General features: G+C 41.1%; 1 protein-coding gene across 1 annotated transcript in view; it reads right to left on the bottom strand.

The window, feature by feature from the left end:
• The window catches only part of MTREX (Mtr4 exosome RNA helicase), a gene marked incomplete in the record, with an annotated part of 385857 nt that overhangs the window by 252798 nt on the left and 110567 nt on the right, over window positions 1–22492 (bottom strand). Inside the window, 1 exon segment of the mRNA XM_053701279.1 lies at window positions 19565–19675. Within this exon segment, the coding sequence (XP_053557254.1) occupies window positions 19565–19675 (111 nt within the window).

Genomic DNA, 22492 nt, shown 5'->3' with positions numbered 1-22492 from the left:
CCAAGATAGAAATTTAATATCTATGGAATGCATAGGTTCAAACTGAACCCCTTGAAGAACTCTAAGGACTAAGTTTAGGCTCCAAGGCGGAGCAGCAGGCTTAAATACAGGCTTAATTCTGACCAAAGCCTGACTAAAAGTTTGAACGTCTGGGACATCTGCCAGACGTTTGTGTAGAATAGACAAAGCAGATATTTGTCCTTTTAGAGAACTAGCTGATAATCCCTTCTCCACGAGTAACCTTTGGATTCACACCAATAAAGATATTTGCGCCAAATCTTATGATAGATCTTCCTGGTGACAGGTTTTCTAGCCTGAATCAGGGTATCAATGGCCGACTTAGAGAACCCACGCGTTCAATCTCCAAGCAGTCAGACGCAGAGAAACTAGATTTGGATGTGAGAACGGACCTTGGATTAGAAGGTCTCGCCTCATTGGCAGGGTCCACGGTGGAACCGAGGACATGCCCACTAGGTCTGCATTTTCAACAATAACAAAATGAGATGCACAGACAGCCGGTGGTAAGTTCCAGTTCCTTTTATTGCAAATAAAAACTCTTTGTCCCAACAAGGGTATAGGATTCACAAGCTGTGCAGCAGTTGGAGATAGCTTCACTTCAGTGACTGATTGCTGACATGTTTCGGCAATTAAGCCGTAATCGTAGCTGCAGTCTCAGGTGAGCACCAGTCCTATAAACTGGTTCCTGTTACCTGATTGGTTAAAAGCTAATTAAAACCATACCTGGAGTGAAGCTATATCCAGCCCTTCTCAAATTAGATATAACAGGAAGACATTTGTCCTATATCAAGAATCTATAATATATACATAAAATGTGAAATTTAAACTAAAACAATCAACTAAACATGAATGAGAGTAAAATATGCTTAATACTTAATGAAAGGTGAACCCTGATATAATGTGATCTAAAGTAATCTGAAGTAATCTAAACTAAAAGTCACATCTATGTTTGTTAGAACATTTGTTAATTATAAGGAGATAGTAAATTTTCCAAATTCCTCCTTCTGATTTATTCAATAAATATGTATAAATACTTTGTTATCCAATACATATGAACCAACAATGTGAAGACCTAATTCTATGTTAACAAGCCTACAGATTGCACACATACCTATATATATATACAAAAGATATTATTTATTAATGTATAGATATTTTTCTCTCTCAAATCTATACTGAACAGGTATGTGAAGACATAATGTTGTAGTTACACATATCACAGCTAGAGAATGGATGGAAACACAGACCCAGGACCAGGATTATTATTCCCAAAAATTTATTAGGTCAAATTCTGAGTTTAACCCTTCAGGGACTCTGGTCCTGAGTCTGTGTATCCAAAACACCTCTCTTTTTTCCAGCAATCTCTCTCTGTCACCTCCTCTTTTGTTCGTTCTGACCTGTTCTATAATGGTCCATCTTAATAACTTAATACTTGTTTGATGACAGTTTTTAAAGTGCTGGACCAGAGGTGTAGTTAATTTACCATTTTTAATATTTGAAATGTGTTCCCTGATCCTTTCTCTGGTCTCTCTGGTTGTGAGTCCTGTATACTGTACATTGCATTCTATGCAGGTAAGTAAATAAATTGCGAACCTTGTTCTGCAATTCAGAAAAGAGAAATGTTGAAAATTCTCTCCAGTTACACAGCTTCTGAAGCCTACTCCCTGTTGTAGAAATTCACAGGCAGTACATTGTGTGTAATTACATTTAAAGGTACCTTTAATGTCATCCAGGATGAGCCTGCCTCATCCCTAGCTCTGAGCTGTGTAGGAGCAAGTATGTTGCTAAGGCTTACACCCCGTCTGAAGGCATATCTACACCCTTTTGAAACCGTATCTACCAAACCATCATCTGCTTTTAGAATATTAAAATGTTTTCTAACAATGTTACAGATGCGGTGGAATTGGTTGCTATATTGGGTAATAAAAGATACACCCTCAAATCCCTTGGTTTTATCCTTGGTTCTATCTTCAAGATAGATATTTCTAGGGTTTGCCCCAATATTCAATCTTTGATGACTGACTTGGTCTCTTTTATAGCCTCTTTCGCAGAACCTCTGCTCCAGCTCTAAGGATTGAGTTTCATATTCCTTATCCGTTGAGCAATTCCTCCGGAGTCTAATGAATTGTCCTTTTAGGACCGACTTAAAGACTCTTTTCGGATGGTTGCTTTTGGCATGGAGGAGGGTATTGCCAGTGATGGGTTTCCTGTATACCTTACTACTGACAAGATTGTTGTTTATGCCTGTCAGAGTAACATCCAAATAATTAATGCTTGTTTTATTAAATTCAAATGTGAATTTTATGCCAATACCATTTTCATTGAGTAAGGATACAAAGCTTAAAGCTTCTTCTTCCGTACCATACCAGATCATTAGCAGGTCGTCAATGTACCTCCTATAGTACATGATCTTATGTTTCCAAAGTTCATCACATCCAAAGATGTGGGACAGCTCCCACCAACCCATAAAAAGGTTGGCGTAAGAAGGGGCAAATTTTGCCCCCATAGCTGTCCCACATCTCTGGAGGTAATAAACTCCTTCAAAGGTAAAGGCATTGTGTGTTAATAGGAATTCTGTTACTCTAAGGATGAAGCCACAAAACCTGTGGCTATAATTCGTAAATCTTGACAGGCAGAAATTTAAAGCTTCTAGACCCTTACTGTGTGGAATGGAGGAGTACAGTGCTACAACATCAATCGTGAGCCAACTGTATCCCTCTCTCCAAACAACATTATCCATCTCATTTAATAGTTGTTTGGTGTCTCTTAGATAACTATTCAGACCCTTAACCAGAGGCTGCAAAATTTCATCCAGCCACTGAGAAAGGGGTTCAAACAGAGAGCCAATACCACTAATAATGGGTCTGCCCTTTACGTTCACAAGAGACTTGTGGACTTTGGGCAGGAAATTGAAGATGGGAGTTATAGGGCAATCTACCACCAAAAAATCAAATGTGGATTGATCTATATACCCTTCTTCCTTACCATCATCCAATAACTGTAATAAATGTTATTGGCAGGGTCCACGGTGGAACCGAGGACATGCCCACTAGGTCTGCATACCAAGTCCTGCGTGGCCAAGCAGGTGCTATCAGACTCACCAAAGCTCTCTCCTGCTTGATTCTGGCAACCAGACGTGGGAGGAGAGGAAGCGGTGGAAACACGTAGGCCAGAATGAACGACCAAGGTACTGCTAGAGCATCTATCAGTACCGCCTTGGAATCCCGTGACCTGGATCCGTAACGAGGAAGTTTGGCATTCTGACGCGACGCCATCAGATCCAATTCTGGTGTGCCCCATAGCTGAATCAGCTGAGCAAATACCTCCGGATGGAGTTCCCACTCCCCCCGGATGAAAAGTCTGACGACTTAGGAAATCCGCCTCCCAGTTCTCTACTCTTGGAATGTGGATTGCTGAGAGATGGCAAGAGTGATCCTCTGCCCATCTAATTATTTTGGTTACCTCCATCATCGCTAGAGAACTCCTTGTTCCTCCTTGATGATTGATATAAGCTACAGTCGTGATGTTGTCCGACTGAAACCTGATTAATTTGGCTGCAGCAAGCTGAGGCCACGACTGAAGCGCCTTGAATATCGCTCTCAGTTCTAGGATGTTTATCTGAAGAAGAGATTCCTCCCGAGACCATAAGCCCTGTGCTTTCAGGGAGTTCCAGACTGCCCCCCAGCCTAGCAGGCTGGCATCTGTAGCTTGGAAAACACTGTAATCAAAGTAAAAAACACTTAGAAATAAAACGGTACTGTGCCTTTAAGAGAAAAAAAGCTGCACCAGTTCTGCAAAACAGTGTAAAAAAGCAGTAAACTTAACGAAATTTTTACAGTCAACTTTGCACAGCTATGCAAATAAACAATTAATCCCTTAATGGCAAAAACGGATTGAAAAATCGTTAAACCCAGTAAAAAAGACTTTCAGCACCTTGCCACAGCTCTGCTGTGGCTCCTACCTGCCCTTCAGAACGATTTGTGGGTGAAAAAAACCTCTTTAACAACCCTCAAACACAGCAGAAATGACAGGAGAAGCAGTGATATGTCTCAGAGGAAAGGAAACTGGGCAACTGAGGAGCAAAAATAGGCCCCACCCACCTCAATCAATGTTTTGAGGCCTATGAGAGAAACACCAGAGTGTCTCTTAATTAACCATGTGAGTTACAAAACTCAAAACCAAGCCACAATGAACCCTTTAGTCCCTTCAAAAAAACGTTATAAATGCTTAAAAAAACTAAACGTTTTTTCCTAAGTGTCACCAGTAACTAATGAGCCCTTCAAGCAAGCTGAAATTCCTATTAAAGTATCTGAACACAGCTTACCCTTCCCTCATGGGGATATTGCCAGCCTTTTCTAGATTTAACACAGTCTGTCTAGAAAAATATAGACTGAACATACCTCATATGCAGCTTAGCCTGCAAACTGTTCTCTCAACTGAAGTTTTCCAATACTCTTCAGGCCTTGTGAGAACAGCAGTGGATCTTAGTTACAAAGTGCTAAGATCATCATCCTCCTTGCAGAAATCTTCATCCCTTTTCTGCCAGAGAGTAAATGGTACACACCGGTACCATTTAAAATAATAAACTTTTGCTTGAGAAGTAAAAAACTAACATTTTAGTCACCACATAGCTCTTTGCCCTTCCTAGCAGTTAAGCAGGCAGAGAGAATGACTGGGGGGTGGAGCTAAGGGGGGAGCTATATAGACAGCTCTGCTGTGGGTGCTCTCTCTGCCACTTCCTGTAGGGAAGGAGAATATCCCACAAGTAAGTATGAATCTGTGGACTCGATACATCTTACAAGAGAAATAGCACACTTTGGCACCATTTTAAAAATAATAAACTCTTGATTGAAGAATTTAAACTAACACCTCACTTTACCTCTTCCTATCACTAACACAGGCAAAGAGAATGACTAGAGTGGGAAGGAATGGAGGAGCTATATATACAGCTCTGCTGTGGTGCTCTTTGCCTCCTCCTGCTGACCAGGAGGCAATATCCCACAAGGATGAAATCCGTGGACTCATCGTATCTTGTAAAAGAAATAAGGCCGTTGGGAGTTGAGAGAATGCACCTATCATGGCGTAACCACCTAACAAACATATGAGCCATATCTCCACGTCCCCAGTGCCTGCTGTAACTGCCCTTATAATGTATCCTCACTCTTAGGGATAAAGTCATCTTGGACCATATGTTTAATAAATTGCCAGTTTTCCTGTGTACATACCCAAGAAAATAAACTTAGCACTTACCTTAGAAAACTGCCCGGCATCAGGCTTGAGAGGTCCTATCCCTCACATAGACCTGGGGAAAAAAAAATGATAAAAACAGAATTTATGCTTACCTGATAAATTACTTTCTCCAACGGTGTGTCCGGTCCACGGCGTCATCCTTACTTGTGGGATATCTCTTCCCCAACAGGAAATGGCAAAGAGTCCCAGCAAAGCTGGCCATATAGTCCCTCCTAGGCTCCGCCCACCCCAGTCATTCGACCGACGGACAGGAGGAAATATATATAGGAGAAACCATATGGTACCGTGGTGACTGTAGTTAGAGAAAATAATTCATCAGACCTGATTAAAAAACCAGGGCGGGCCGTGGACCGGACACACCGTTGGAGAAAGTAATTTATCAGGTAAGCATAAATTCTGTTTTCTCCAACATTGGTGTGTCCGGTCCACGGCGTCATCCTTACTTGTGGGAACCAATACCAAAGCTTTAGGACACGGATGAAGGGAGGGAGCAAATCAGGTTACCTAAACGGAAGGCACCACAGCTTGCAAAACCTTTCTCCCAAAAATAGCCTCGGAAGAAGCAAAAGTATCAAATTTGTAAAATTTGGCAAAAGTGTGCAGTGGAGACCAAATCGCTGCCTTACATATCTGGTCAACGGAAGCCTCGTTCTTGAAGGCCCATGTGGAAGCCACAGCCCTAGTGGAGTGAGCTGTGATTCTTTCAGGAGGCTGCCGTCCGGCAGTCTCATAAGCCAATCGGATGATGCTTTTAAGCCAAAAGGAAAGAGGTAGAAGTCGCTTTTTGACCTCTCCTTTTACCAGAATAAACAACAAACAAGGAAGATGTTTGTCTGAAATCTTTTGTAGCCTCTAAATAGAATTTTAGAGCACGGACTACGTCCAAATTGTGTAACAAACGTTCCTTCTTTGAAACTGGATTCGGACACAAAGAAGGTACAACTATCTCCTGGTTAATATTTTTGTTAGAAACAACCTTAGGAAGAAAACCAGGCTTAGTACGCAAAACCACCTTATCTGCATGGAACACCAGATAGGGCGGAGAACACTGCAGAGCAGATAACTCTGAAACTCTTCTAGCAGAAGAAATTGCAACCAAAAACAAAACTTTCCAAGATAGTAACTTAATATCTATGGAATATAAAGGTTGAAACTGAACCCCTTGAAGAACTGAAAGAACTAGATTTAGACTCCAGGGAGGAGTCAAAGGTCTGTAAACAGGCTTGATCCTAACCAGAGCCTGAACAAATGCTTGAACATCTGGCACAGCTGCCAGTCTTTTGTGTAGTAAGACAGATAAAGCAGAGATCTGTCCCTTTAGAGAACTTGCAGATAATCCTTTCTCCAAACCTTCTTGTAGAAAGGAGAGAATCTTAGGAATTTTTATCTTATTCCATGGGAATCCTTTGGATTCACACCAACAGATATATCTTTTCCATATTTTATGGTAAATCTTTCTAGTTACCGGTTTTCTGGCCTGAACCAGAGTATCTACCACAGAATCTGAAAACCCACGCTTCGATAGAATCAAGCGTTCAATCTCCAAGCCGTCAGCTGGAGGGAGACCAGATTTGGATGTTCGAATGGACCCTGAACAAGAAGGTCCTGTCTCAAAGGTAGCTTCCATGGTGGAACCGATGACATATTCACCAGGTCTGCATACCAAGTCCTGCGTGGCCACGCAGGAGCTATCAAGATCACCGAGGCCCTCTCCTGATTGATCCTGGCTACCAGCCTGGGAATGAGAGGAAACAGTGGAAATACATAAGCTAGGTTGAAGGTCCAAGGTGCTACTAGTGCATCTACTAGAGTCGCCTTGGGATCCCTGGATCTGGACCCGTAGCAAGGAACCTTGAAGTTCTGACGAGACGCCATCAGATCCATGTCTGGAATGCCCCATAATTGAGTTATTTGGGCAAAGATCTCCGGATGGAGTTCCCACTCCCCCGGATGGAATGTCTGACGACTCAGAAAATCCGCCTCCCAGTTTTCCACACCTGGGATGTGGATCGCAGACAGGTGGCAGGAGTGATCCTCCGCCCATTGAATTATTTTGGTCACTTCTTTCATCGCCAGGGAACTCCTTGTTCCCCCCTGATGATTGATATACGCAACGGTCGTCATGTTGTCTGATTGGAACCTTATGAATCTGGCCTTCGCTAGTTGAGGCCAAGCCCTGAGAGCATTGAGTATCGCTCTCAGTTCCAGAATGTTTATCGGGAGAAGAGACTCTTCCAGAGACCATAGACCCTGAGCTTTCAGGGATTCCCAGACCGCGCCCCAGCCCACTAGACTGGCGTCGGTCGTGACAATGACCCACTCTGGTCTGCGGAAGCTCATTTCCTGGGACAGATGGTCCAGGGTCAGCCACCAACGGAGTGAATCTCTGGTCTTCTGATCTACTTGAATCATTGGAGACAAGTCTGTATAGTTCCCATTCCACTGTTTGAGCATGCACAGTTGTAATGGTCTTAGATGAATTTGTGCAAAAGGAACTATGTCCATTGCTGCAACCATCAACCCTACTACTTCCATGCACTGCGCTATGGAAGGACGAGGAACAGAATGAAGAACTTGACAAGAGCTTAGAAGTTTTGACTTTCTGACCTCTGTCAGAAAAATCCTCATTTCTAAGGAATCTATTATTGTTCCCAAGAAGGGAACTCTTGTCGAAGGAGACAGAAAACTTTTTTCTATGTTCACCTTCCATCCGTGTGATCTGAGAAAGGCCAGAACGATGTCTGTATGAGCCTTTGCTTTTGACAGGGACGACGCTTGTATTAGAATGTCGTCCAAGTAAGGTACTACTGCAATGCCCCTCGGTCTTAGAACCGCTAGAAGGGACCCTAGTACCTTTGTGAAAATCCTTGGAGCAGTGGCTAACCCGAATGGGAGGGCCACAAACTGGTAATGCTTGTCCAGAAAAGCGAACCTTAGGAACTGATGATGTTCTTTGTGGATAGGAATATGTAGGTACGCATCCTTTAGATCCACGGTAGTTATAAATTGACTTTCCTGGATAGTGGGTAGAATCATTCGAATGGTTTCCATCTTGAACGATGGTACCCTGAGAAATTTGTTTAGGATCTTCAAATCCAAAATTGGTCTGAAAGTTCCCTCTTTTTTGAGAACTACGAACAGATTGGAATAAAATCCCATTCCTTGTTCCTTTATTGGAACTGGGTGTATCACTCCCATCTTTAACAGGTCTTCTACACAATGTAAGAACGCCTGTCTCTTTATTTGGTTTGAGGATAAGTGAGACATGTGGAACCTTCCCCTTGGGGGTAGTTCCCTGAATTCCAGGAGATAACCCTGAGAAACTATTTCTAGCGCCCAGGGATCCTGAACAGCCTGAGCAAAGAGAGAGAGTCTGCCCCCCACTAGATCCGGTCCCGGATCGGGGGCTACTCCTTCATGCTGTTTTGTTAGCAGCGGCAGGCTTCTTGGCCTGCTTACCCTTGTTCCAGCCTTGCATCGGTTTCCAGGCTGGTTTGGGTTGTGAGGCATTACCCTCTTGCTTAGAGGATGCAGAATTAGAGGCTGGTCTGTTCCTGAAATTGCGAAAGGAACGAAAATTACTTATTTTTGGCCTTGAAAGGCCTATCTTGTGGAAGGGCGTGGCCCTTTCCCCCAGTGATGTCTGAAATAATCTCTTTCAATTCTGTTCCAAATGGAGTTTTACCTTTGAAAGGGATGTTAAGCAATTTTGTCTTGGATGACACATCCGCTGACCAAGACTTTAGCCAAAGCGCTCTGCGTGCCACGATAGCAAACCCTGAATTTTTCGCCGCTAATCTAGCTAATTGCAAAGCGGCTTCTAAAATAAAAGAGTTAGCCAACTTAAGTGCGTGAACTCTGTCCATAACCTCCTCATATGGAGTCTCTCTACTAAGCGAGTTTTCTAGTTCCTCGAACCAGAACCACGCTGCTGTAGTGACAGGAACAATGCACGAAATGAGTTGTAGAAGGTAACCTTGCTGTACAAAAATCTTTTTAAGCAAACCCTCCAATTTTTTATCCATAGGATCTTTGAAAGCACAACTATCTTCGATAGGAATAGTAGTGCGTTTGTTTAGAGTAGAAACTGCCCCCTCGACCTTAGGGACTGTCTGCCATAAGTCCTTTCTGGGGTCGACCATAGGAAATAATTTCTTAAATATAGGGGGGGGAACAAAAGGTATGCCGGGCTTTTCCCACTCCTTATTTACTATGTCCGCCACCCGCTTGGGTATAGGAAAAGCGTCTGGGTGCACCGGAACCTCTAGGAACTTGTCCATCTTGCATAATTTCTCTGGAATCACCAAGTTGTCACAATCATCCAGAGTAGACAACACCTCCTTAAGCAGTGCGCGGAGATGTTCTAATTTAAATTTAAATGTCACAACATCAGGTTCAGCTTGTTGAGAAATTTTTCCTGAATCTGAAATTTCTCCATCTGACAAAACCTCCCTCATGGCCCCTTCAGATTGGTGTGAGGGTATGACAGAACAATTATCTTCAGCGCCCTCCTGCTCTTCAGTGTTTAAAACAGAGCAATCGCGCTTTCTCTGATAAGTAGGCATTTTGGATAAAATATTTGCTATGGAGTTATCCATTACAGCCGTTAATTGTTGCATGGTAATAAGCATTGGCGCACTAGATGTACTAGGGGCCTCCTGTGTGGGCAAAACTGGTGTAGACACAGTAGGAGATGATGTAGTATCATGTTTACTCCCCTCATTTGAGGAATCATCTTGGGCAATTTCATTATCTGTGGCAGTACTGTCCTTACTTTGTTTGGACGCTATGGCACAATTTTCACATACATTTAAATGGGGAGACACATTGGCTTTCATACATATAGAACATAGCTTATCCGAAGGCACAGACATGTTAAACAGGCTTAAACTTGTCAACAAAGCACAAAAAACGTTTTAAAACAAAACCGTTACTGTCTCTTTAAATTTTAAACAGAAAACACTTTATTACTGAATATGTGAAAAAGTATGAAGGAATTGTTCAAAAATTACCAAAATTTCACCACAGTGTCTTAAAGCATTAAGAGTATTGCACACCAAATTTCAGAGCTTTAACCCTTAAAATAACGGAACCGGAGCCGTTTACAAATTTAACCCCTATACAGTCCCAGCTATAGCCCAGAGGGGAATACGATACCAATTGACGCCTTCTAGAAGCTTTTCCAGCAAATTTCAGATCCTCACACATGCATCTGCATGCCCTGCTGTCAAAAAACAACTGCGCAGTAATGGCGCGAAAATGAGGCTCAGTCTACAACTAGGAAGGCCCCCTGACTGGAAAAGGTGTCTAACATAGTGCCTGCCGTTTAATAAACGTTCCCCAAGTTTATAAATGCGAATTGTCAGCATAAATATGAATAAAATGCCCAAATAAAGCAATCGATTTAGCCCATAAAAATTTCTACCAGTTTTTTAGCCCATATTAAGCCCTTTATTCTGTTTGTTTGACTAAGAAAATGGCTTCCCGGTCCCCATGAGGGGAAATGACAGCCTTCCAGCATTACATGGTCTTGTTAGAAATATGGCTAGTCATACCTTAAGCAGAAAAGTCTGCTAACTGTTTCCCCCAACTGAAGTTACTTCATCTCAACAGTCCTATGTGGAAACAGCAATCGATTTTAGTTACTGTCTGCTAAAATCATCTTCCTCTCACAAACAGAAATCTTCATCCTTTTCTCTTTCAGAGTAAATAGTACATACCAGCACTATTTTAAAATAACAAACACTTGATAGAAGAATAAAAACTACATTTAAACACCAAAAAACTCTTAACCATCTCCGTGGAGATGTTGCCTGTGCAACGGCAAAGAGAATGACTGGGGTGGGCGGAGCCTAGGAGGGACTATATGGCCAGCTTTGCTGGGACTCTTTGCCATTTCCTGTTGGGGAAGAGATATCCCACAAGTAAGGATGACGCCGTGGACCGGACATACCAATGTTGGAGAAATCTGAGTAATCTTATTCAGACTTTCAGCATTAGATACAGTATATGGGAGGCGCAGTGAGATTATGTCCCACAAATTCCCATTGCTTTAAAGCCACCACTGCTCTACTGAAGAGACTGATGTGGACTACAGCTACACCCTATCGGAGCAAACACAAGCTTGTGATATTTACCAAACAAAAAATAATTAACTCTTGATTGAAGAATCTTTTCAAAAACCTAATATTACCACTTCCTTGCTCTAACGTAGGCAAAGAGAATGACTGGGGGGGGAGGGAAGGGTGGTGATATTTAACAGCGTTGCTGTGGTGCTCTTCGCTGCCTGCTGCTGGGCAGAAGTGATATTCCCAACAGTAATTATTGATGAGCCGTGGACTCATGGTGTCATAAGAAAGTAAAAAAGTGTAGATAAATTAATTTGAAAAGCTTTTATAAAGGATTATGATTGACCTTAGAAATACTAGTTGTCTTAAAGACTAAAGACTGACTTGGAGCGTGCCTACCGCCAATCAGGAGAGATATCTTGGGTAATGTACAGATTTGCACATTTAAAGGGCAGTCGGAAAGGAGGAAAATAGTTACAATAAGAAAGCGTGACCCTTAAAGCAGCAATATCCTTTCATGCCACGCAAAAGTATAGAATATGATTATAGGTAAGACTTGTAATTAACCAAAACAGATATTCATAACATTCTATTCTTTTGCATCACAAACCAGGAATGGGATTTTGAGTTTTAAAATACACAACCACCTTGTGTACATTGTAAAGTTAATCCCCCCCCCCTCAAAATGTAGATTGATATGCACATTTACACGCACAAACTTTATTACTATTATTATTACTAAAATACTTTATAAAGTGCCAACATAATCCTCAGCACTGTCCATATATTAGACTATATATCAGTTTTAGGGCATGTTTTGCTGGGTTTTGTTTTACACTGTGCGAGTTTGAACATTTATGGTTAGATATTCTATTCACACTTATTTTCAATATAAATGCCAAGCTGGTGCAAAGTGACCAAACATAAAACATTTTAAACTAGTTACTTATTTAAAAAACTAAACCAAAATATGCATTTAAAATATTTAAAAAGAAATAACTCCCATGCTGTATACCATGTTTGAATCACAAAACAAAGACACCACCCCCATATTTTAGATATTTGTGTGGGTACCTCAGAAATAACACTCACTTAATCTAATGTATAAATCTAATGAGTGCAAATTACTAAAAACCTTAAAACTGGATTGTGAAATGGCTCAGCACTAAGGGGTTAATATCCTTGCTGGCTCCCTATTTTTTTAAAAATACATTTGTCAACCCGTGACCTTAATAAAATGAACTTGTGTATAATATGTATGTATTCATTTTTAAATATGTAATATTAATTTGCTCTGAAAGACTTCAGCTGCTGTCCAGTAAAACTTCTCTTGTTTGGTGTATGTGAGAACACTTCCACAATAAAAGCAGAAAAAAGGAGAGAGCTTGTGATTTTGACCATATTGTATCCATATGCTGAAGTCCAATATGCAGCAGATATAATGATAATGCTATAACTGGGTTTTATTTCAATATCATTCTTCTTTGTACAGTAAATACACAACACTGACCATAACTAATAATCCATGTGGAGCTGCAGCTATAATATGTGAAGAAATTAAAACAAAACAAAAATGTATTAGGTGCTGTATCAAAGCATAGCATTTTCTAAATTCTGAATATTCCACTCACTATCAAATGTTGACACCTAGAAATCTTGGCTAAACCTTACAACATTTTCAATTAGCTAGGTAAAACACTACATCAAGAAAAAAAATATAATAAAAAAAAATACCCAGATATCTATCTATATGCTGAAACCGAAAGCGTTAAGTTAAAAAGAAAGCAATGGTCCAATAATTAGCTTATAACATAACAGATACAATAAAAACACAATAATTTTCAGCTTTGAGTGCTTTTAAAGAGACAGTATACACCAGTTTTCATAAAACTGCATGTAATAAAAACATAATTTATGCTTACCTGATAAATTTATTTCTCTTGTGGTGTATCCAGTCCACGGATCATCCATTACTTATGGGATATTAACTCCTCCCCAACAGGAAGTGCAAGAGGATTCACCCAGCAGAGCTGCTATATAGCTCCTCCCCTAACTGCCATTACCAGTCATTCGACCGAAAACATGCAGAGAAAGGAAAACCATAGGGTGCAGTGGTGACTGTAGTTTAATGGAAAAATGACCTGCCTTAAAGTGACAGGGCGGGCCGTGGACTGGATACACCACAAGAGAAATAAATTTATCAGGTAAGCATAAATTATGTTTTCTCTTGTTAAGTGTATCCAGTCCACGGATCATCCATTACTTATGGGATACCAATACCAAAGCTAAAGTACACGGATGACGGGAGGGACAGGCAGGCTCTTTATACGGAAGGAACCACTGCCTGAAGAACCTTTCTCCCAAAAACAGCCTCCGAAGAAGCAAAAGTGTCAAATTTGTAAAATTTGGAAAAAGTATGAAGAGAAGACCAAGTTGCAGCCTTGCAAGTCTGTTCAACAGAAGCCTCATTCTTAAAGGCCCAAGTGGAAGCCACAGCTCTAGTAGAATGTGCTGTAATTCTTTCAGGAGGCTGCTGTCCAGCAGTCTCATAGGCTAACCGTATTATGCTACGAAGCCAAAAGGAGAGAGAGGTAGCCGAAGCTTTTTGACCTCTCCTCTGACCAGAATAAACGACAAACAGGGAAGACGTTTGTCGAAAATCCTTAGTTGCCTGTAGATAAAATTTCAGGGCACGGACTACATCTAGATTGTGTAGCAGACGTTCCTTTTTCGAAGAAGGATTAGGACACAAAGATGGAACCACAATCTCTTGATTGATATTCCTGTTAGTGACCACCTTAGGTAGGAACCCAGGTTTAGTACGCAGAACTACCTTGTCTGAATGAAAAATCAGATAAGGAGAATCACAATGTAAGGCAGATAACTCAGACTCTTCGAGCCGAGGAAATCGCCATTAAAAACAGAACTTTCCAAGATAACAACTTGATATCAATGGAATGAAGGGGTTCAAACGGAACCCCCTGTAAAACATTAAGAACTAAGTTCAAACTCCATGGTGGAGCAACAGTTTTAAACACAGGCTTGATCCTAGCTAAAGCCTGACAAAAAGCTTGAACGTCCGGAACTTCTGACAGACGTTTGTGTAAAAGAATGGACAGAGCTGAAATCTGTCCCTTTAAGGAACTAGCGGATAAACCCTTTTCTAAACCTTCTTGTAGAAAAGACAATATCCTCGGAATCCTAACCTTACTCCACGAGTAACTCTTGGATTCGCACCAATATAAGTATTTGCGCCATATCTTATGGTAAATCTTTCTGGTAACAGGCTTCCTAGCCTGTATTAAGGTATCAATAACTGACTCAGAAAAACCACGTTTTGATAAAATCAAGCGTTCAATTTCCAAGCAGTCAGCTTCAGAGAAATTAGATTTTGATGTTTGAAGGGACCCTGGATCAGAAGGTCCTGTTTCAGAGGTAGCGACCAAGGTGGACAGGATGACATGTCCACTAGATCTGCATACCAAGTCCTGCGTGGCCATGCAGGCGCTATTAGAATCACTGATGCTCTCTCCTGTTTGATTCTGGCAATCAATCGAGGAAGCATCGGGAAGGGTGGAAACACATAAGCCATCCCGAAGGTCCAAGGTGCTGTCAAAGCATCTATCAGAACCGCTCCCGGATCCCTGGATCTGGACCCGTAACGAGGAAGCTTGGCGTTCTGTCGAGACGCCATGAGATCTATCTCTGGTTTGCCCCAACGTCGAAGTATTTGGGCAAAGACCTCCGGATGAAGTTCCCACTCCCCCGGATGAAAAGTCTGACGACTTAAGAAATCCGCCTCCCAGTTCTCCACTCCCGGGATGTGGATTGCTGACAGGTGGCAAGAGTGAGACTCTGCCCAGCGAATTATCTTTGATACTTCCATCATTGCTAGGGAGCTTCTTGTCCCTCCCTGATGGTTGATGTAAGCTACAGTCGTGATGTTGTCCGACTGAAACCTGATGAACCCCCGAGTTGTTAACTGGGGCCAAGCCAGAAGGGCATTGAGAACTGCTCTCAATTCCAGAATGTTTATTGGTAGGAGACTCTCCTCCTGATTCCATTGTCCCTGAGCCTTCAGAGAATTCCAGACAGCGCCCCAACCTAGTAGGCTGGCGTCTGTTGTTACAATTGTCCAGTCCGGCCTGCTGTATGGCATCCCCCTGGACAGATGTGGCCGAGAAAGCCACCATAGAAGAGAATTTCTGGTCTCTTGATCCAGATTCAGAGAAGGGGACAAGTCTGAGTAATCCCCATTCCACTGACTTAGCATGCACAATTGCAGCGGTCTGAGATGTAGGCGTGCAAAGGGTACTATGTCCATTGCTGCTACCATTAAGCCGATCACCTCCATGCATTGAGCTACTGACGGGTGATGAATGGAATGAAGGACACGGCATGCATTTTGAAGCTTTGTTAACCTGTCTTCTGTCAGGTAAATCTTCATTTCTACAGAATCTATAAGAGTCCCCAAGAAGGGAACTCTTGTGAGTGGAAAGAGAGAACTCTTCTTTTCGTTCACCTTCCATCCATGCGACCTTAGAAATGCCAGTACTAACTCTGTATGAGACTTGGTAGTTTGAAAGCTTGAAGCTTGTATCAGAATGTCGTCTAGGTACGGAGCTACCGCAATTCCTCGCGGTCTTAGTACCGCCAGAAGAGCACCCAGAACCTTTGTGAAGATTCTCGGAGCCGTAGCCAATCCGAATGGAAGAGCTACAAACTGGTAATGCCTGTCTAGAAAGGCAAACCTTAGATACCGGTAATGATCTTTGTGAATCGGTATGTGAAGGTAAGCATCCTTTAAATCCACTGTGGTCATGTACTGACCCTTTTGGATCATGGGTAAAATTGTCCGAATAGTTTCCATTTTGAACGATGGAACTCTTAGGAATTTGTTTAGGATCTTTAAATCCAAGATTGGCCTGAAAGTTCCCTCTTTTTTGGGAACCACAAACAGATTTGAGTAAAACCCTTGTCCTTGTTCCGACCGCGGAACCGGATGGATCACTCCCATTAATAAAAGATCTTGTACGCAGCGTAGAAACGCCTCTTTCTTTATTTGGTTTGTTGACAACCTTGACAGATGAAATCTCCCTCTTGGGGGAGAGAATTTGAAGTCTAGAAGGTATCCCTGAGATATGATCTCTAACGCCCAGGGATCCTGGACATCTCTTGCCCAAGCCTGGGCGAAGAGAGAAAGTCTGCCCCCACTAGATCCGTTCCCGGATCGGGGGCCCTCGATTCATGCTGTCTTAGGGGCAGCAGCAAGTTTCCTGGCCTGCTTGCCCTTGTTCCAGGACTGGTTAGGTCTCCAGCCTTGTCTGTAGCGAGCAACAGCTCCTTCCTGTTTTGGTGCAGAGGAAGTTGATGCTGCTCCTGCTTTGAAATTACGAAAGGAACGAAAATTAGACTGTCTAGCCTTAGGTTTGGCTCTGTCTTGAGGCAGGGCATGGCCTTTACCTCCTGTAATGTCAGCGATAATTTCTTTCAACCCGGGCCCGAATAAGGTCTGCCCTTTGAAAGGTATATTAAGCAATTTAGATTTAGAAGTAACGTCAGCTGACCAGGATTTTAGCCACAGTGCTCTGCGTGCCTGAATGGCGAATCCGGAATTCTTAGCCGTAAGTTTAGTTAAATGTACTACGGCATCTGAAATAAATGAGTTAGCTAACTTAAGGGCTTTAAGCTTGTGTGTAATCTCATCTAATGGAGCTGATTCAAGTGTCTCTTCCAGAGACTCAAACCAAAATGCTGCTGCAGCCGTGACAGGCGCAATGCATGCAAGAGGTTGCAATATAAAACCTTGTTGAACAAACATTTTCTTAAGGTAACCCTCTAACTTTTTATCCATTGGATCTGAAAAGGCACAGCTATCCTCCACCGGGATAGTGGTACGCTTAGCTAAAGTAGAAACTGCTCCCTCCACCTTAGGGACCGTTTGCCATAAGTCCCGTGTGGTGGCGTCTATTGGAAACATCTTTCTAAATATCGGAGGGGGTGAGAACGGCACACCGGGTCTATCCCACTCCTTAGTAACAATTTCAGTAAGTCTCTTAGGTATAGGAAAAACGTCAGTACTCGCCGGTACCGCAAAATATTTATCCAACCTACACATTTTCTCTGGTATTGCAACTGTGTTACAATCATTCAGAGCCGCTAACACCTCCCCTAGTAATACACGGAGGTTTTCCAGCTTAAATTTAAAATTTGAAATATCTGAATCCAGTTTGTTTGGATCAGAACCGTCACCCGCAGAATGAAGCTCTCCGTCCTCATGTTCAGCAAATTGTGACGCAGTGTCTGACATGGCCCTAATATTATCAGCGCACTCTGTTCTCACCCCAGAGTGATCACGCTTAGTTCTGGTAATTTAGCCAAAACTTCAGTCATAACAGTAGCCATATCCTGTAATGTGATTTGTAATGGCCGCCCAGATGTACTCGGCGCTACAATATCACGCACCTCCCGAGCGGGAGATGCAGGTACTGACACGTGAGGCGAGTTAGTCGGCATAACTCTCCCCTCGTTGTTTGGTGAAATATGTTCAATTTGTACAGATTGACTTTTATTTAAAGTAGCATCAATACAGTTAGTACATAAATTTCTATTGGGCTCCACTTTGGCTTTAGCACATATAGCACAGATATCTTCCTCTGAATCAGACATGTTTAACACACTAGCAAATAAACTAGCAACTTGGAAATACTTTTCAAGTAATTTACTATAATATGAAAACGTACTGTGCCTATAAGAAGCACAGAAAAAAGTTATGACAGTTGAAAATTAATAAACTGAAAAGTTATAGCATCAAATCTTTGTAAAAAACACAATTTTAGCAAAGGATTGCTCCCATTAGCAAAGGATAACTAACCCTGATAGCTAACAGTGAGAGAGATCAGTAAACTGTCAGAAATTAAATAAAACGACTGCCAAGTGGAAAAAAATAGTGCCCAAAACATTTTTTCACCCAGTACCTCAGAAAATTAAACGATTTTACATGCCAGCAAAAAACGTTAAACATTAATAAATTGAGTGTTATTAAAAAGCCTGTTGCTAGTCCCTGCAAATTAGGCTAAAGTTTTATGCATACAGTATAATTCCAGTGAAGTGCCATTCCCCAGAATACTGAAGTGTAAAATATACATACATGACAGCCTGATACCAGTTGCTGCTACTGCATTTAAGGCTGAGTTTACATTATATCGGTATGGCAGAATTTTCTCATCAATTCCATTGTCAGAAAATAATAAGCTGCTACATACCTCTTTGCAGATTAATCTGCCCGCTGTCCCCTGATCTGAAGTTTACCTCTCCTCAGATGGCCGAGAAACAGCAATATGATCTTAACTACTCCGGCTAAAATCATAGAAAAACTCAGGTAGATTCTTCTTCAAATTCTACCAGAGAAGGAATAACACACTCCGGTGCTATTATAAAATAAACTTTTGATTGAAGGTATGAAACTAAGTATAATCACCACAGTCCTCTCACACATCCTATCTATTCGTTGGGTGCAAGAGAATGACTGGTAATGGCAGTTAGGGGAGGAGCTATATAGCAGCTCTTCTGGGTGAATCCTCTTGCACTTCCTGTTGGGGAGGAGTTAATATCCCATAAGTAATGGATGATCCGTGGACTGGATACACTTAACAAGAGAAATCTAATATAAAGAATAAAATGCACAGATACAGATCTAAAAATCCAGTATAAAACCTTTTAAAAACTTACTTAGAAGCTCTCAGTTTAGCACTGATGAAAAGGTTTGGCAGGGACACCCTCTGAGATGGGCTGGAAAGCAAAAAGAGCATACACCCTCCCCCTCCCCTTCATATGAAAAGGCCCTTTATATAAACAGGAGCAAGCTGCAGTCAGTAGACAACAGTCTACTTCTAAAACTTTAGAGCTTAGTTAGTTTGAAAATCAGCACAATATTTTTTTTTAAATTAGCAAAACTATATATTAAAAAAAAAAAAAAAAACCCTGTATGGGCTATATAAATGGATCGTCTACAAAACATTTATGCAAAGAAAAATCTAGTGTACAATGTCCCTTTAACATTAAAATATACTTATCTGTGTTTTCACAAACAAATTAATCAGAAAAGTCAGGTCAGTGAAAATATGGCAAATCCTAAAGCTTTGCAGGATATTAATGTGAAACAGCAGGAAAACTAAAACACTCAGTAAGTTGATTGTTAGAGGCCATTAAATTGTTTGTAATGTTACCTGGATAGACTTGAGCACACTCTGTCTATTGTCCAGAGAACGCAGATCCTTGGGAATGTACAAACGTACGCTGCTAATGGCAGTCAGCAAGTGAAGCATAACAGGGACAACCTGGTAGTATCAAAATAAAGATGCTATTAGAAAAAAGTAACAGTATTTTTATTCAATGTAAAACCTGACTTTGTCTCCAGTTGTCTGTAAACAATTCTACTTTAAAAGCAAGACGAGTCAGTGAAGTTGCCATTCCAGCTACCTGTTTGTGGTTTATAAATAGTAATTACTTATATATTGCAATATGTATATGATTCGCTTGCAATGTCTGTGACAAAATAGGACAGCAGAAACACAAACCTAGGGACATCTTCCTTTTAAACAAACCGTGTGCCTGCTCAGAGGATTGGTGCCGCTTTGTATCACGTGAATTTCAAATATGACTGGAACTTCCCTTTAAGTTGAAGGTATTTATTTTAATTTTGAAAGTGTTTGTGCATAACTAGACTGAAACGGAGTTGTCTTTATCGGCCCTCTACCACTATCATAAAAAACAAATCACTGTAGTACATTTTAATTTGAAATGGTTTTTTTTTTAATTGCAAGAAAATAACAAAAAAATATGACCTAAAAAGGGAAACCTCTTGCTTTTGTGAAACACTTTTTTTTGCCTGACCCACACTCCTGTGAAAGGCCAACAATCCAAAGTTGTACCCTGCCAATACAACAAATTAGTTAGCTGGTATAGGAGATTCGCAGCATTTTGAAAACCTAAGTTGCAGATTTTGCTTTTTGGCCTTTAGGGAGTGTGCGATAAAGCACAATTTTGACATAAATCAAGATGAGTCTTAAAGGGACAGTCTAGTCAAAATTAAACTTTCATTATTCAGATAGGACATGTAATTTTAATCAACTTTCCAATTTACTTTTATCATCAAATTTGCTTTTTTCTCTTAGTATTCTTAGTTGAAACTAAACCTAGGTAGGCTCATATGCTAATTTCTAAACTCTTGAGGGCTGCCTCTTATCACAGGCTTTTTAAATTGCTTTTCAACACAGAGACCGAAAGTACACATGGGCCATATAGATAACACCGTGTACAGGCACAGGGAGTTATTTAATATTTAGCCCAACACAATGCTAACTGCAAGACAATAGATAATAGTCAGAGTCATGTGATCAGGGGGCTGGAAGAAGGTTCTTAGATACAAGGTAATCACAAAGTAAAAAGTACATTAATATAACTGTGTTGGTTGTGCAAAACTGGGGAATGGGTAATAAAGGAATTATCTATCTTTTAAAACAATAACAATTCTATGGTAGACTGTCCCTTTAAGTCCTATTTATACCTGTCTAAGGTTCTTATGTCTGAATGGCTCAGACTGGGTACCCATGTGTTAAATCAGTCTGTGCATGTATTTGTTTTATTATATTATAGACAGATTATAGCTTAAGTGGCTCTCATGTTAAAGTATTTAAATCTCTAGATCCCCTAGGTTACTAAAAATACCCATAGCTGAAAGAGCAGATTATACACCCTACAAACAGGAATAATGCAGACAAGCAGGCTATACTATGATCAGTTTGGGATAAAAGAAGAAAGGACAAATGGCAACTTTCCACACAAAAAAAAAAAAAAAAAAAAAAAAAAAAAAAACTTATTTGCAGAAAAAACAAAATTTAGGCGTACCTGAAAAAAAAATATATATATTCTTTCCGGCCAAAGAGAGTCCACAACGTCATTCCAATTACTAGCGGGATATTCAACTCCTGGCCAGCAGGAGGAGGCAAAGAGCACCCCAGCAAAGCTCATTTAGTTGAAGGAAAATAGAAAAAGAAGAAAACACAAGGGTGAAAAAGGTGCCTGAGGGTTACTGTAAAAAACTGCCGAATTATAATTAAAAAGAGGACGGGGTCGTGGACTCTCCATGTCCGGAAAGAAAGAAATTTATCAGGTAAGCATAAATTTTGTTTTCTTTTCTAAGACATGGAGAGTCCACAACGTCATTCCAATTACTAGTGGGAACCAATACCCAAGCTAGAGGACACAAAATGAACAGGGAGGGAGAAAAAGACAGGACCACCTAAACAGAAGGCACCACCGCTTGAAGAACCTCTCCCATAAGAAGCCTCAGCCAAGGCAAAAGTATCAAATGTACTACTAGAGAGACGCAGAGAACTGCCTGTCCCGAATGAATTTTAGCAACAATTCTTCAAGTAAGTTATTTAACAGTTTCAGCGGCAACACACATATATGCTGCAAGTGCCACGTGCGCCAGCATTCAAACGCCACAAATTCTCAGTAAGTAGTGGCTTGTATGACACAAATTAAGCCTTCACTGAAGTGCAATACACACCAACTCCAGCTCTGTGTTTATAATACCAGCTGAGTTACAATCTGCCACCTCCTGACTAACTCACTAGCCAATATCATTATTTGGAGCAGAACAGGAATGCTCACTCGTGGTGTGTAAATTTAAAAAAAAGATAGTCTAGTCAAAGTTAAACTTTCATGATTCAGATAGAGCATGCCATTTTAAACAACTTTCCACTTCACTTAATCATCAAATATTTTTTGTTCTCTTGGTATTTTAGTTAAAAGCTAAACCTAGGTAGACTCATATGCTAATGTCTAAGCCCTTGAAGGTCGCCTCTTATCTCAATACATTTGACAGTTTTTCACAGGCAGGGGGGTGTTATTTAATGTGTGCCATATAGATAACATTGTGCTCACGTCTGTGGAGTTGTGCAAAAACAGAATTTATGCTTACCTGATAAATTACTTTCTCCAACGGTGTGTCCGGTCCACGGCGTCATCCTTACTTGTGGGATATTCTCTTCCCCAACAGGAAATGGCAAAGAGCCCAGCAAAGCTGGTCACATGATCCCTCCTAGGCTCCGCCTTCCCCAGTCATTCGACCGACGTAAAGGAGGAAT

Source organism: Bombina bombina, chromosome 2 (genome assembly GCF_027579735.1).
Source record: "Bombina bombina isolate aBomBom1 chromosome 2, aBomBom1.pri, whole genome shotgun sequence".
NCBI lineage: Eukaryota > Metazoa > Chordata > Amphibia > Anura > Bombinatoridae > Bombina > Bombina bombina.
The sequence above is the reverse complement of the archived record's forward strand: the minus strand, read 5'-3'. Positions and strand labels throughout refer to the sequence as shown.